We start from the raw sequence: 16,361 nt of genomic DNA, 5'->3' as shown, positions 1-16,361 counted from the left end.
GAGTTTTATACTCTCTGAAATGTAATTCAATTCTACATTATGGGAAAGAAGGATAAATTTGAGACTTAGCAAATGAGATTTATGATGGGTTTGGTTAAAGGGGGAAATAAAGAGAGATGGAAATTAGAGAAGATAAAATGGTTTTTGGAGTCATTTGATAAGATGAGAAAAGAATAACAATACTAATAGGGCCTAAACAATTCCTCTCCCTTCCCTCCCCCCCCCCCCCCCCCACCTACCACAAATTGATCTTTCCAAAATGGGGAGAAAACATAGCTAAAAACCTGGTATTGGGCTTAGACAAATGATTTTATGAAAGTAACCCCACATTATTAATAACTCATGAAATGGTTTTTGGAGTCGTGTGATAAGATGGGAAAAGAATAACAATTCTAGTAGGGCCTAGACAATTCCCCCCCCCCCACCTACCACAAATTGATCTTTCCAAAATGGAGAGAAAACACAGCTAAAAACCTGGTATTGGGCTTAGCTAAATGATTTTATGAAAGTAACCCCACATTATTAATAACTCTAGCGTATGACCTATCCATCCAGCCAATTCTTTATCACCTTCAACCAAGAACCATACAATTGTTTTATCCTTTTTTTTCTCTCTCCTTTTTAACTTCTTTTGAACCGCTACTACCCAATATATCTCACTCTTCTTCAATTTTTTTTATCCTTCTTGTCCTCTCTCTCTCTCTCTCTCTCTCTCTCTCTTCCACCCAAAAATATAATAAAGTATATATTATATATAATGACAGAGAAAAAGCTTAAAAGTTTATATGTATGAAGTGTTAATTTTTACAAGATGTTATTTTATTCATTTAATTAATAAACTACCAACGGGTCTGGTACAGGTAGGTGACTGCTGAGGCTTTCACCACATCTTAGGTTCGAGTTCTCATGAGGATTGTAATTGCAATTTCTAGAAGTCCCATAAACCAATAGAGCCTGGGGTGTATGTGGGTTCGGAGTTTCCAAGCTCCAGTTTGAGCTAGTGGTACCCATGGGCTTACCCAACTATACCGTGGGGCGTGGGACAATGACTACCACAAGCGAGTCCCATTTTTGTTTCTCAAAAAAAAATAATAATAATAATAAGTAGTATTTTCTTTTGTATAAAGAAATTATTTCTTACATATTATGTAATAATTGTATAAGAGTAATAAACTATATTTTTTATTCTTCCTACTTTTTTCCTCAACTAAATAAATAAATTTTTCATCCTCTCACTTTTCTCTTCTTCTAACCAAACACACATGAGGGAAAATTAAAAATTTTCTATTATCCTACTTTTCCATCGTCTCGTTTTTTTCATCTCCCTACCAAACCAACTCATGGAAACTAAAAAAACGTGACCCATATATTTTTCATAAATCTCTTGTTGATCATAAATTATTACCGCCGTTATTGTATGCATCTTTATTCACTAAATATAATTTAGCTATTAAACGGGTCTTAAACCATGTATTCTCTCCACTAGTACAAGAAAAGCACAAGTTTAAGGAAAAGTACAAGAGAATGCTCCTATACTTTGAAAAATAAAACTAATCATACCTCACGTAATATACAATTTTTGACAACAGCAACAAACATTTGGACTATTTCTAGGACAGCATATGATATTTATTTCTTTTAAAGGTAAGGAAACTAATGAAACAAAAATTTTGCAACTTTTGTTTTTAATATACATTTCTTGAGTTAGTTTTTTGTGATTAATGTATAATAAAAGTAGTATCAATAATGGATTCATATAAAAGTAATGTTACTTCAATTACAACTTATCATTTCAACAAGTTATGGAAATTTTTTTTTAACATTTTCAAAAGTTTTTAGTTCTTAAAGTTGAACTCATAATGGAATTAAAGTTATATTTATTTATTTAATCAAAGGGAAAAGGTGAAAAAATTAAGCATAAGGTTTCGAGGAAGAAGTTGAGTTGAGTAATTACAAATAAGGTCAAGTTAACGGATGCCCTTAGAGCATTTATTAATCAATTATTTTAGGAAAGTTTTGATACCACTTTCATAAGAAATATAAAAAAAAAACTCTTTAAAAAAAGTAGTTACTTTTTTATTTTCTCATAAAAAAGTTTCTTAAAACATTTATAAAGCGCACCTTCATTAACTTTTTCCTTATAAATAATAGGGTCATACTAACGAGTACTTTTAAGGCACTGGTTAAGAATACAATTAAAGAAAATTTTGACATCACTTTTATGAAAAATGAAAAAAGCTGTCAAAATATTAATTGGTTTTTTTTTTTTTTCTTTTCTCATAAAAACTTTCTTTAATTAGATTCTTAATCAATACCCTAAGGGCACTCATTAGCATTTTCCTAAATAATATATTAGTAAAAAATTAATGCAAGAGGATATAACTCAACTTTGGGAAGGGCTTGTGTTCGGTGGCAGTTGCCATTGGACACAAGCCGCACCCCTCAACTTTTTAGATAATCCCGCTTTATACACAAACATCATTTATTACCTTGTCTTTTAAATAAAAATATAGGAGTTTCTAAAATTACCCTTAAACAAAGTTATGAAAAGTTTTCTATTTTTTAAATTTTTGAAAAAAAAGTTATCAAATCTTTCCCTTAGTTCCAGGAAGTTTTCAAAGTACTTTAAGAAGGAATCCAAATTCAAACTTACCCTTTAAATCAAATGTAAAAAAATACTAGTACTATTATAATACAAAATCCATTGACATCAAATAGTCAATATACATTATTGGCACCAAGCAAGTTCCAAAAATTTTAAGATTGTTCTGTGCAAGGTAAACTACTTTTTGATTAGTTATTTTTTATATTGCTCTTACTGTAGCTAGTTGCCCTTTTTTTTTTTTGGTAGTTAACTTGTTGAAATAACTTTTAAGTTATTTCAACAACTTTAGTGTGAATGCTCTTAAAATTCAAACTTGATTTAGCATAACAAGGAGGACAAGGCATCTTAGGAGAAATGACTTTTATACTAATTTAACTGTAAGGAATTATTTTTTGAAAAATAATACTTGTTTGGGAAAAGAAGTTCTTAGTTTAGATGATTCCGATTCAAATAATAACTTTGGCCAGGACAATGAATTGAATTGTCTTTCCCTTCTTTACATTTTGAGAAAAAAACCACTAATTTTTTTTAAAAAAATGTTTGGTACAAATACAATAAAGAAAACAACGTTTTTCATATTTTAAGGTCTGGTATGTTGGAAGACATCTTACACTTTTAGAAAGCAGAAACGTTTTTTTTTTTTTTTGAAACATCACATACTTAACAAAATTACCACAAAAAAGTTCCACATAACCCCAAAAAAAAAAAAAAAAAAATCCTAATAATAACTTCTGTATCTTCACCTCTCTTTCTCTCCATGGAGATCAAATGAATAAATGCAGTTGGATCTCTAAATCCAAAAATTTTACATTATTGCTAATTCAATAACAGTTGTTTTTATTGATCATTGATGATCAACGTTAACCAACCATTAACTTTGTTCAATTTGACAATTTTTTACTCAAACCAGTTACTTTTCCTCTTAAGTTTTTTCCATAGATTCCAAATTTTGGGTTTGTTTTCCCATTTAAGACTCCCAAGTGATCCAAAAACAAAAAAAAAAAAAAAAAATACATTTTTATTTGGGATCTATTTTTATAAACGTAAGTTTATTTGAGACTCTTTTTTTTTTTAATGAGTCTATGACCTATTGGGCTTGTTTGTTGGTGGTGAAGCAAGAAAATGTCTCATTTTGTTTATTGCAAGGTTAAGAAATGTAGCCAATCCATGGAATGTTTGTTCTTTATGAATTTATTATTTAATGTAGGTAATGGATAAAGAACAAACATTCCTTGGATTGGAGTTTATGAGTTTTAGGACTAGTTCTAGGACTACAAAATTTGTTTACCATAATTTTGCTAAAATTCTTATGTAGCAAAGTGTAAATAATTACTTTCACATGAATCTACAAATTTTTTTTCTACTGCTCATAATCTGCCACTGTATATTTAAGACAAAATTATGGTTTAAAATTTTGTGGTCCTAAATATTATCGAGTTTTAGTGGTACAAAGGCTTAGATTTGCTAACTCCTTAACACGTGTGGGCCAGCGTGTGATATGATGACGTGTTTCATATTTAGGTTTTGCTTTCTCTAGAGAATCCACATCCGGATCTCATATCTCATCTTATTTTACCATCTCAAAAAGCTACTTTATCAATTATACCATATCATTTCACAATACACCCAACATCCCAAAACTCTATTATTTTACCATCTTATTAAAATATTATTTTTTAATCTTTCTTTATTATTACTTTTCCAACCGTCATTTTTTTTTTCAAATTCAACTATTCCAGCTTTTTCAAATTCAACTATTCCAGCTTTCTCCTTTAACCTCTAGCACCGGCCAACCAACCAAACGCCAGCCACCAAACCCAGAAACCGGCCGCAACTAAAAACAAACAATCACCACCACGCCACCACTACCCTTGGCTCAACAAAATCCCACCAGAACCAAAAAACCCAAAATAATAAAACAAAATAAAACCCACCAAGTACCCACTACAAACCCAGCAAACCCATAGTAACCCAACCAACCAAACGCCGGCCACCAAACCCAGAAATCGGCCACAACTAAAAACAAACAATCACCACCACGCCACCACTACCCTCGGCCCAACAAAATCCCACCGGAACCAAAAAATCCAAAATAATAAAACAAAATAAAACCCACCTAGTACCCACTACAAACCCATAGCAACCCAACACACCAAACGCCGACCACCAAACCCAGAAACCGGTCACCATGTCAAACCCACCAAACGCCGATCTCTATGCCGATCTCCACGTCGGCCACCAAACCCACCAAACGCCGGTCTCTATGCCGATCTCCACATCGGTCTCCACACTGACCTCCAGCCACCATACCCATCTCAGTAACGCCACCAACCTCGCCACCACACCGATCTAGAAATCCGATCAGGCGTGAGCTCCGATCTGGCACAAACAACTGAGAGAAGCTTGACAATGGCGAGAGAAAAGAGGGGATGAGAAAGAGAGAAGGAAGAGAGAAAAGAAAGAGAAAAAATGAGAGGGGAGAGAGAACCAGTTAAAATCATTTTAATGAGAAGGAAGCATTAAAAATATATTTTTTTTATACCATTCAACTACAGTATCATCTTACATTTGAGATGATACTGTAGCTAAATCTCAAAAAAAAATTTGGCATATGCGATATGGCCTTCCTATTATTGAGCAGTTTTGGGGCTTAAATGCCAAATGTTCCTAACATTTGACATATACAAATCTCACTGCTGATGCTCTTAAAGAAGTTGGTATATATCTTGCTTCTCCACTTGCATTTTTCTGTTTTTTTTTTTTCAACTATTGTATATATAATAAAAAAAGTGGTGTTCCAACTTCCAACTTCCCAACTTTTTGGTCAAACAATTTTACTTCTGGCCTATGAGATACCTTGATAAAATAGTTGAGAGACTTAAAAGCTGAAACTTATTACTGATAAATTTCATAGTTTATTTAGATTTGATTCTCAGCAAACAAATGGTGGCTTGGTATTTTTGTTTAATTTGGTATTCTTTGTTGTGGGTATTGGTGAGTGAATATTGCAGATCCAGAGCACACTTGGGAAATCAAATACTACACCATCTGTGATGCCATCTGAGTACTTGACATCATGGGTATCTACATTTGGGAAAATCAAGTTCGATGTTAATAGGGAACATGACTTACATGATTGTGAATCTGTGACTAGTTTTTTCCAGTAATCCAGATCCAGATTCACCCCCAATTTGAACCATGATAAACTGTAAGTTGTGACTGTATAGTATATGCCATAAATTTGGCAATATTGAATATTTTGTTTTTGCAATGAAAAGTTAACCTTTATTATATTTTTAACTGATTTGGCTAACCTCAAACCAAAATACTAAGCAAATGAGAATTTTGGTGCTCTTATATATCTCCATTTACTAAATGTCTTGTATATATGTTTCATATGCTTCAACTTTGCTATCCCAACTGAACCCCAGAGGCCTGAGAAATTGTTTTTGCTTATGTTATTGCCTGACCCAAAATCTTAATATACTATTGCCTTCATAATCCAGGCAAACCTTTCTGTGTTTATATTTGATTCATGGAAGGAGAACATTGATCATGGGAGTTCGATTATAGCACATTTAGTTTTAGAAGGTCTGCTAATAATGTCACAACATACATAATTCATTCTCTTTGTCATTCTTCTAGTACATCATTTACTTCTTACATGTTGATTATTCTTTCTTGTTTAGCCCTTGTTTCTTGTAGTTGTTTTACTTTTATTTACCAAAAAAAAAGATGATTCTTGTATATCTCATGATTCTGTATTGCTATCTTCCTTGTTAAGTAATGCATAATTGCTAAATACATTGTAATCTCTGTTCTGTAGATGGATGCCATTGCGTACATTGTGAATGCTGATATCATGGACACGGAGCAATTTTCGGGGCCAAGGGAAGAGCTGAATGCTCTACTGTCTGATGAGGCCTTTGCAAATGTTCCATTCCTTATTTTTGTCGTAACATCTAATGGAGCTTTTTCTCTCCCAAAAGAGAGATTGTGTTTCTTCCTCGGCCCGCTTGATGTCACCACAGGGACGCGTAAGGTAGAGCCAGCTGATGAAAATGGCCATCCCCATGAGGTTTTTGTGGCTGAAGCAAAAGAGTATTTAGATGGTGTCAACTGGCTTTCTCAGTACATTACGTAGCAGTAGAGGTGATTACACTGGATGATCCGACGCTTGAATTCTTTTCCCAATCTAATCTACCAAGGATTCATAACCGACCCAAATTGTGAGACTAAGGCTTTGTTGTTGTTGTAGTATAATTGGTGTCACGTCAATTTATTAGCTTGATATAATAAAACTTGTAATACTTATTACAGTACTCGGCTACCTATACAACCTACGATCAACTTGTTTGACAATTAATAATGCCCAGTTTAGGGAGATTAAATTTTGAAAATTTTCCATGCCTATCTTTCTGCTATCATTGTTTAAATCACATTGGCAAAGAGGTAAGTGCTGTTCATTTTTGTGAAACTGCATCTTTTCTTTTCTTTTCTTTTCTTTTTCTTTTTTACTTTCCCTCCTTTTTTTTATCAAGGGAAAAAAAAAAAAGACAAAATAAACTGACAATGCACAATCAAATTCTCGAAAAAAAATGACACAAAAAAAAAATCATTTTAAGAAATCTAGAATCCGGATGAAGATTTAGAAGAATATCCTAATTTAAAATTTAAAATTTAAAGAAAAAAAATCCCACTAAAACACCTCTTAAGGTTCAATTTTACATAAGCTCAAAAAAAAAAAAGGGTTCAATTTTACTAACATTAATCCAATTACCAAAACAAAAACAAAAAATCACTCTCTGCCATGAAACCAATTTTTTGTACCTAAAACCAGAAAAAAAGAAACCAATTTTTTGCTGATTTTGATTCCAATTTGGCAACAAATGGCAGTAGTCGCCTGGAGGCCAGTGTTGGCATGATTCATAATCTTCACCCTTGTCGTTTCCGAAGAGTGGATCTCCATTTCCCTTTCGTGCAAAAATGGTACCTTAGCCAATTTGAACTAGCCATTGAAGTCGACCACTTGAACAACTTTAAGGTTATGATGATAGCCAATTTGCTTCTGTGAAGAATGTCGTTAAATTTTTTGAAGATCCTTCCTCAATGAAATTTTTCAAAATGACTTAATAAAAGGAAAAAAGGAAAATAAATAAATAAATAAATATTACAGTCTTTAACATTGGTTTGCCGTGATCTAAAAAATTAACATTGTTCCTCAAAAATAAAAAATAAAAAATAAATTTAACATTGAAAAACACAAGTCGAATGAAATGTCATGGAGATTTTCCAGAGAAAAAAGAGAGATGAGGAGGTTACTGAAAATAAAACCTAACACTTTGTTTTGTGGTGCCGTACAAAAATTTGAGATTATCATAAAAATGACAGTAAGGCCAAATTGTAGAATCCTATCCAATCTAAATTTTGTTTGAAATATTTTAGTGAATAAACAAATTTTGATACAGCATATAATATTCCGGATAATAAGCAAGAACAAAAAATAAAGAATAGTTTACTATAAAATCACACAAAGGCACTATAGAATCACATAAAGAATGTTGTCCTTAAAAATTGACTCATATCACTTAGAGTAAGACTCGATGCGACTGTAAAAACGACTAAATTTTAATTCTGTTGGCAATGAAAAATATTTGAGACCTCAACAAATATTTGGACAATTATTTAAGAACAAAAAACATAATATTTTAATCCTTTTAAAGGCAAGCATCCAAATGAAAGGAAAATTTTTGCAACTTTTTTATTTTTGCATATTTTATTGAGCTAGAGCGATGGAGTACAATAAAAGTGATCTCGAATCCTCGATAATGAATCCATATGAAATTGATATTGCTCTTATTACAACTTATCAATTTAAAAATTAAGGAAAATTTTGGTGTTTTAACATTATTAAAAGTTTTTAGTTCTTAAAGTTCAACTCATAATGGAATTAAATTCTTTTTTTTTTTTAATCAAAAGGAAAAGATGAAAAAAATAAATAAATAAATAAACATAAATTTCCGAGTTGTTTAAAGAAGTTATTTTGAGATGATATAAATATACTGGTAATTATAATTTCATAAGTGGGGATGTAGCTCAGATGGTAGAGCGCTCGCTTAGCATGCGAGAGGTACGGGGATCGATACCCCGCATCTCCACTCTTTTTATGTTTTCTGATTTTTCTAGTTTCCCCTTTTGGGCCTAAAATGAAGAAATTCACAAGCCCACTTATGGTCCAATTAAAGATCTTTAAATGGGCTTGGGCCTTCAACTAGTTTCAATGCAAGCCAGTTCCCAATAGTCCAAGTTTCATGTTCTGTCCTCATTTCAATAATCATGCACATAATTTTTTTCCCCTCAAACTTTTGGGAATACCATACTATCTTCTGTTTATAATAAACTCAAAACAAACAAAAACAAAAACAAAACAAAAAAATTATACTTAGCTGCACATTTTCGAGAGGGATGCATGGTACCTTGCTTATAATAATTTTATTTCATTATAAAAGTTGTTTTCCTCCATTTGTTCACCTACCTTCTTTCTCAAGGGAAAATAATTCTTACACGAGTTTTGTTTAGTCAAGATGTGCAAAATTGAGAAGGCAAAAAGAATTTGAAGGATAATAAAAGTAAGCGGAAAGAGTGAACTATAGGAATTTCTATCATAAGAGTTTCTTAAGAATTAAATATAGAAAAGTTAGAAGTTTAAAATTTATAAAAATAAAATAAAAAAAAAAGAGGCTAGAGATACAGATAATTTTACAATATTTTTAACAAGCTATTTATATGGTAAGTGATTATTGATAAATGAAAAAATGATGTTAGTGGTGGGCTCAAATGAAAATCAATAAGAATTGACCACATTAACATATTGTAAAATAGTGCATGGTACCTTGCTTATAATAATTTTATTTCATTATAAAAGTTGTTTCCCCCCATTTGTTCAACTACCTTCTTTCTCAAGGGAAAATAATGCCTACACGGGTTTTGTTTAGTCAAGATGTGGAAAATTGAGAAGGCAAAAAGAATTTGAAGGATAATAAAAGTAAGAAGAAAGAATGAACAATAGTAATATCTATCATAAGAGTTTCTTAAAATTAAATATAGAAAATTTGGAAGTTGAAAAAAAAGGAAAATACTAGAGATATAAACTATTTTACAATATTTTTAATAAACTATTTATATGGTAAGTGATTATTGATAAGTGAAAAAAATGATGTTAGTGGTGGGCTTAAATGAAAATCAGTAAGAATTGGCCACATTAACATATTGTAAAAACGTTGTAAAATCGTTTATGTCTGTAGCATTACTCCTGAAAAAAATGCATATAATTTACTCTTTTAATATGTTAAAAATTCATAACGAACCCCTAAATTATGGGATTAAGATTTGATTGTTGTTGTGATAAAATTGTTTATATGGTATATGCAAGATATTTTTTTTCCTCCTCTTTTCCTTTCATATGAGAAGGAATGAAAATGGTGAGCTTAGGGAAAGAATCTCTCTCTCTAACTTTTCTTTTCTGCCAAACAAGGCAAAATAGCAACCCCTCTTAGGCTCTTACACTTTTCCACCCTCTTCCATCCTCCAACTTTTCATCACTATCAAAAGGCAATCAAAAGATGACCAGAGTTCTTTAGTCAACGTTTGGGCATTGGCCTTGTTCTAAACTTAGGTAGATATATGCAGCAAATCCACTAAAAAAAGATGATAGAAGTTCAATTCTAGGTTCTACCCTCAATCATTCCAAAAATAGAAATAAGATCTAACACTCAAAGGCTTTGAAAGCAACTACAAGTTGGTGGCTAACACACCAACTTTCACTCTTCCTTTTAGTCCATTAGTCTACAACAGTCACCAACTAAGCTCTACTCATATTTCTTTAATATTGCCTAGGTGGGGTGGCCTAATATTTTGTCTCTTATATTACTGCATTACTTCTAATATTAAAACATGTAAGCCATTTCTTACAATAAATTATACCATACCGTACTACTGATACCAGTTTAAATAGTCCTTCCTCTTTATGCCCAATTCTTCTTCCTCACAGCTCTTGCAATGGCATTTTCATTCTTGCCAAAGCAGAAATTCTTCATCCTCACACTATTTTTCATTGCCATATTTTGCTGCTTCTCAGGTTATATGCCTGTGACATTCACCTTTTTTTTTTCTTCTTTTCAATACAAATTTCCTAATTCATTTTTCTTTTCTTCTTTTTTTCTTTATGGATTGTGAACAGGTGACATTCACCTTTTTTTTTTCATCTTTTCAATACAAATTTCCTTATTCATTTTTCTTTTCTTCTTTTTTTCTTTATGGATTGTGAACAGGTTATGCAGATGACAACCCTGGGCAAATGACAGCACAAGCCTTGTTTTGTTTCAACAATAAGCTTGTCAGTGAGAACCTTATATTCATATGCTATGACAAATATATGTCGTGATGAACTTACATAGTGTTAGAGCAGACGGTCATGAGTTCGAACCTGTATCCACTCTACTTCCCATTTAAAAAAGTTCAAACCCGGCATGTTTGGGACAACTAATATTTTATCAAAGAGAATGACAAAATTTATTCTGAATAATTAACTTCATCTATAAACTTCTATTAATTATATAGAAGCTAAAAACACCTGTGATTCCTTTCTAGCCTGTTTGTTTTAGTAAAGCCTTATTTTTTTATATTGTCCTTACGATTTCATAATCCAAGTCCATCCATGCTTCTTGTTGTGTAACTTTTTTTTTTTTTTTTCATTTTGGACGTGTCACAGATCTACAGTGGCTGTGATGAGACATATAGATTGAATCCAAGTGGAAATATTAATGTACCTCCTGAGGCTGCTGACCTATTCTGCAATGGACCATGCCTATTTGAGACACAACAAGTTCTCAATTGCATCAATAACTTATTATCTAACTTCTTATTCTACAACAAGGCCACCATACCAGATGTTAGATATGCACTCAATGCTGGCTGCAGCAACACCAACCAAAGAGGTAGCATGTTATCACTGCTTCTTGAAGATTTACATTAGCTTGTGGATTCATATTTGTTATGATTACAAATGTTGTCATTGAACATAGAAGTACGTTCATATAGTTGCATTCTTAAAGAGGAGCTAGTGTTCAACTAAATAACAAAAGTTTTTGTTCAACGTAGGGAATTTCAATGTGGGACAATACATTGATGGATTTACAAGCAATGCACACAGATCAACAGATTGGATCAGCCACCACACATTCGTGCTGATTATTTGGCTATTGTTTTTCCATTTTATATGAAAGCCTCCAGTATCTTCCATTTAAGGAATTTTTAACGTAGTGAAATCTTATGGCTGGCTTAAAAACCTTTTGTTTCATATATATATTTACGAACCAATTTAAGAAACATTTCAGGACTTCGTGGACTTCATTTGGAAAATGAACAAAAAAAATTCAAATTCATAATTTGAAGTTCATAGAAATTTGTTTTTATGCTTGTACCATAACAACATTTTACTTTTAGATACCATACCACTTGTTTTCAACTGGCAGATGTGACGGACTTAAATAATTTAACAAATACACCCTTGCCAAATCTTCCTAATCACCAATAGTACTATAAATAAAATTTACACAAGTCTCATAAACTGATGTCTCATCAATTTCAAAAAAGGCAATTTATACATTTTTTAATTTTTTTTTTAATTTCAGTAGCACTAATCATATTCATTGCCGCATCAATTTATAAAACTTTCTTTGAGAATTGTATTTATAGGATGAGAGAGAGAGAGAGAGAGAGAGAGATTACATCATTACACAACTGTATTATTTTATTACTTGAGATTTGAGAGGGCCTTATTCAAAGTTTCAAACAAACTATGGATTACATCACATCTATAGAAACCACAAAGCAAACTGACAATCACGCAAATAAAAGAAAGCTAAAAACCAGACCAACTGTTATAAACAAAACAAAACACCCAACCCCCTCAAAATCCACTAAGAAATCACATTTTTAACCACAACCACCACATCAAACATTAACTTTAACTTTTTCTTCTTTCTTGACACTAGCAATCTCCTTTTCCTCAGCCTTTGGAGACTTCACCGCTGTTGCAGCTCCACAAGTTGAACTTCCTTTAACATCCTCAGCAGTTTCTTTCTTAACATCTTCCTCTTTCTTTGGGCTCACGACTGGTTCCTTCTTAGGCTGTGTAGTGCATGGAGATGAAACGTAGCTCCTTCCTCCACAGCAGGACTTTCTCTCCATATTCTTCCTAATGTTTTTTTCTTTGAAACCCTTACTTAAAGTAATATTAGGAATATCCAATGAGAGATGAGAGTGTTGTGCATATTGTGAAAAAGAGCAGGAGTATTTATAGAAGCAAAAGAGGCTAATGGTTTTCTTCATTTTTTTTTTCACCATAATGGTCTTGTTTTCATGAACTCAAGGAGTCACCTAGCGTTCCTCAAAGTTTGTGTTTCATTCAAATGAGTGCAATGTACCTTGTTAGTAGAGGGACCTTTAAGGATAGGATTTTCTTGGAAAACAAAGATGATCATTATGGGGTAGACTTGGGATTCGAGCTTAATGAGCTTCATCTAATCTTCTCCTTCTAATCAATTATTAGAATAAAACGAAGGTGGCCGGACATTACGTGAGTTGGGGTTCCTAGACTCCATTTTGCTTAGCTTTGGTTTCAGGTTCCATCAAATTCAACAATGATGATAATGAAAAACATACTGACTTTCACAGGGCATGTTTTCATTATGATAAGACAACTGAAAAATATCATTTTCCTGATAAAATTATGTGGTAAAATATCAATTCGAATTGTGAAAAGTTGAAATATATAATAATTATAATGATTAATGGTCCTAATTTCTTGATCCAAATAATTTACAAGCCCACAAGGTGTGTGGCTTGTAATTTCTGATTGCAAATCACATGTCACCATTTTCGTTGGGTGCCATTGAAACTGAAAGTACCTGGTACAAGTTATTTGAGAACCCACACATTAGTGGATCTGTGGATGAGTTTAAATATTTTAGTTCTATCATCAATTGACAATGAAAGGAAAGGATCCACAAAACAAAGTAGTCTTTTGTTCTATAGGAGGTCAACTTTTCCTATCAGCTTATTTATAAGATTTAGGGTCTTTAAAAAAATTAAAATCTGTCTTCAATTAGAAGGTTTACTTATGCTGTATTAGTTTTTCAGGATGGCTTTCACTCCTTGATCCTTATAATGGACATATCAGCATGAATTCATCAAAATTGCAGAATAAAGCTCCAATTCTGTTAATTACCCTTTTATCATTGGTATACAGTTACATTTCCATAGCGTCAAAAAAAAAAAACAAAAAACAAAAACAAGAAGAAGAAGTTGTACAATTACATTTTAAGGGAAATCTTGCTATATCATCACTCATAATACAATATCCCACTCACAACAGAAGCATTGTTTCAAGCTTGCTCTACTCAGCAACATAAAAATCATCCAGTTAGTACTTTGACGGAGCATCACACGACATTAGTAGTCAGCTGTCTTAACAGATACTTGAAGGAAAGAAATGGGATACTCATGATGAAAGTGAAAAATGAAATGGGAAGAGAAACATCCCACTTAAGTGTGAAACAGATGTCACAGATGAATATATAGAAGAGCTCTAGTTCTTTGATTTTTGGGAGTCAATAGCTTATTATGAAGAAGTACAAAAACAAAGACAGGGGAAGGTATTTCATTGAAAGAATTCTATTGGTTCTTGCTGACTTTCTTTGCTTACAATTCTCAATTTCTTGTACCCGATATTCATATCGAACTTGTCCGGAAGAAATAAACATAGAAGAATATTCTAAAAAATGTCTCTCTGTTTTCTCTCAGCAAAATTCTCATTGTAAGGTTTCTTACTCTGTCAGTAAATTTGCTTTCTTTCAGCCTCCTGCTTCCATTTCTATGCGATCCCATCATCATTTTTGTAAATTTGACCAGGATCTAGGTGGATGCACAAAGCAACCAGCCTTCCTTTGCTTTAAGTCATTTCCCAAACAGCCATCATGTATATCTTCAATTCATGGTGGAGATGTTAAGTCTTGCAATAAAGGAACCAAACACCTAGAATACCAGCCAAGAGAAGACTTTTTTTTCCTAAACCAACATTTCATAATTATTCAATCACACTCTGCCCTGGTGCTTTCTTGACGCACTTTTCCTTCATTAAAACCCTGACCATTGCAACCTCATCCCACCTCCCTTCATCTGCGTATATATTTGACAAAAGCACATAATTACCAGAATTCCACGGTTCAATATTGATCAGCTCTTTAACAGAAAGTTCTGCAACTTCTACATCACCATGAGTGCGGCAAGCACCAAGCAATGCACCCCATAAAGCAGCATTTGGCTTCATGGGCATGTTTCTAATCAAGCCATGAGCCTCCCTCACAAGTCCACTACGCCCAAGAAGATCAACCATACAACCATAATGCTCAAGCTTTGGTTGAATTTGGTGTTTTTCAGACATAGAAGCAAACAACTCTCGCCCCTTTTCCACCAAGCCTGCATGGGCACAACATGCTAAAACGCCTACAAAAGTTGCATCATTAGGGCTCATACCTTTGTTTATCATCTCCTCAAACAATTTGACCCCAACCTCACCCTCCCCATTGAGTGCCAGACCTGAGATCATTGCATTCCACGAAACAACATTTTTGCAAGGCATTTCATTAAAAAGGCTGCGCGCAACTTCCAAATTTCCACATTTACAATAAAAATCAACAAGCGAATTACCCACAGAAATAGCATCTCTCAGAAGCCCTCTAGAACCTGAGTATGAGTGTATCCACTGCCCAACCTCAACAGCCCCCAAACGAGCACAAACAGGCAACACAATCACCACAGTCACTTCGTCTAGCTCAAAACCCTGATCCCTCATTTCACAAAAGAGTTCCAAAGCCTCCCTATCCCACCCACTCTTCGCCAAGCAAGAAATCATCGAGTTCCAAGAAACAACACTCCGCTCACTCATCTTTCTAAACAAACACAACCCCATATCAACATCACCCATCTTGCAAAACCCCCGAATCATCAAATTCCAAACAACCACATCTCTATAAGACATTTCATCAAACACCATCCTAGCATCCTCCATTCTCTCACAACTCACATACAACTCAACAATCCCAATCCGGATCGAACCAAAACGCTCAAACCCAATCCTAATTACCTCCGCATGAACACATTGCCCAAGTTTACAATCACAAATACCCGAACACGCCTTAAGCAAAGGAGCAAACGTGTATTCATCAGGCCGAATGCCCCGGCTTCTCAAAAGGGAAAACAAATGGAGGGATTGCTCAAAGGGTCCACAAAGCGAGTACCCTTTAATCATAGAATTGAAAAATATGATATTTGGGTTATGGGTTAAGCAAAAGATGCGATTTGCATAGGCCATTTTGTGAAGGGACCCGCAAACGGAGACAAAGTGGGCAAGGACTTGGTTTAATTGGTCGAGGCCGTGGCGGAGGAAATGGGCGTGGATTTCTGGGAGTCGGGTTCGGGTTTTGTGGCCGTGGAGGAGGCGGAGGACTCGCCGCTCAACCTCGAGGAGAGCTTTACTCATGGTGGTTTGTTTTTTTGGCAATGGAAATGTGAGGGTTACAGAGAAATGAGTTTAGAGAGAAATAACTGAAATTTGAAAAGTTTGGTGGGTTAGCGGGAAGTGGCGTAAATAAAACGACGAGTCGTTTTTCTTTTTTGGTACAGTTGAGGAAAC

General features: G+C 33.5%; 2 protein-coding genes and 1 non-coding gene across 3 annotated transcripts; 2 read left to right on the top strand and 1 right to left on the bottom strand.

Moving 5' to 3' along the window:
• The first annotated feature begins 8,690 nt into the window (after positions 1–8,690).
• TRNAA-AGC lies at positions 8,691–8,763 on the top strand. Its single transcript has one exon. It is a non-coding gene; the product is annotated as a tRNA-Ala (tRNA).
• Positions 8,764–10,606: 1,843 nt separating this feature from the next.
• On the top strand, positions 10,607–12,002 carry LOC115978640. The gene is made up of 4 exons (XM_031100473.1): positions 10,607–10,742; positions 10,936–11,000; positions 11,376–11,601; positions 11,765–12,002. The coding sequence occupies exons 1-4, from the start codon at positions 10,664–10,666 to the stop codon at positions 11,884–11,886; spliced, it is 492 nt and encodes a 163-aa protein (XP_030956333.1). The 5' UTR covers positions 10,607–10,663; the 3' UTR covers positions 11,887–12,002.
• A 2,241-nt stretch (positions 12,003–14,243) lies between these two features.
• Positions 14,244–16,286, bottom strand: LOC115982057 (pentatricopeptide repeat-containing protein At1g09190). The gene has a single exon (XM_031104546.1). The coding sequence runs from the start codon at positions 16,206–16,208 to the stop codon at positions 14,754–14,756; it is 1,455 nt and encodes a 484-aa protein (XP_030960406.1). The 5' UTR covers positions 16,209–16,286; the 3' UTR covers positions 14,244–14,753.
• Between the last annotated feature and the right edge of the window lie 75 nt (positions 16,287–16,361).

Source organism: Quercus lobata, chromosome 3 (assembly GCF_001633185.2).
Source record: "Quercus lobata isolate SW786 chromosome 3, ValleyOak3.0 Primary Assembly, whole genome shotgun sequence".
Taxonomy (NCBI): Eukaryota; Viridiplantae; Streptophyta; class Magnoliopsida; order Fagales; family Fagaceae; genus Quercus; species Quercus lobata.
Note: the sequence above shows the minus strand (reverse complement) of the source record. Positions and strands in the feature narration are given on the sequence as shown.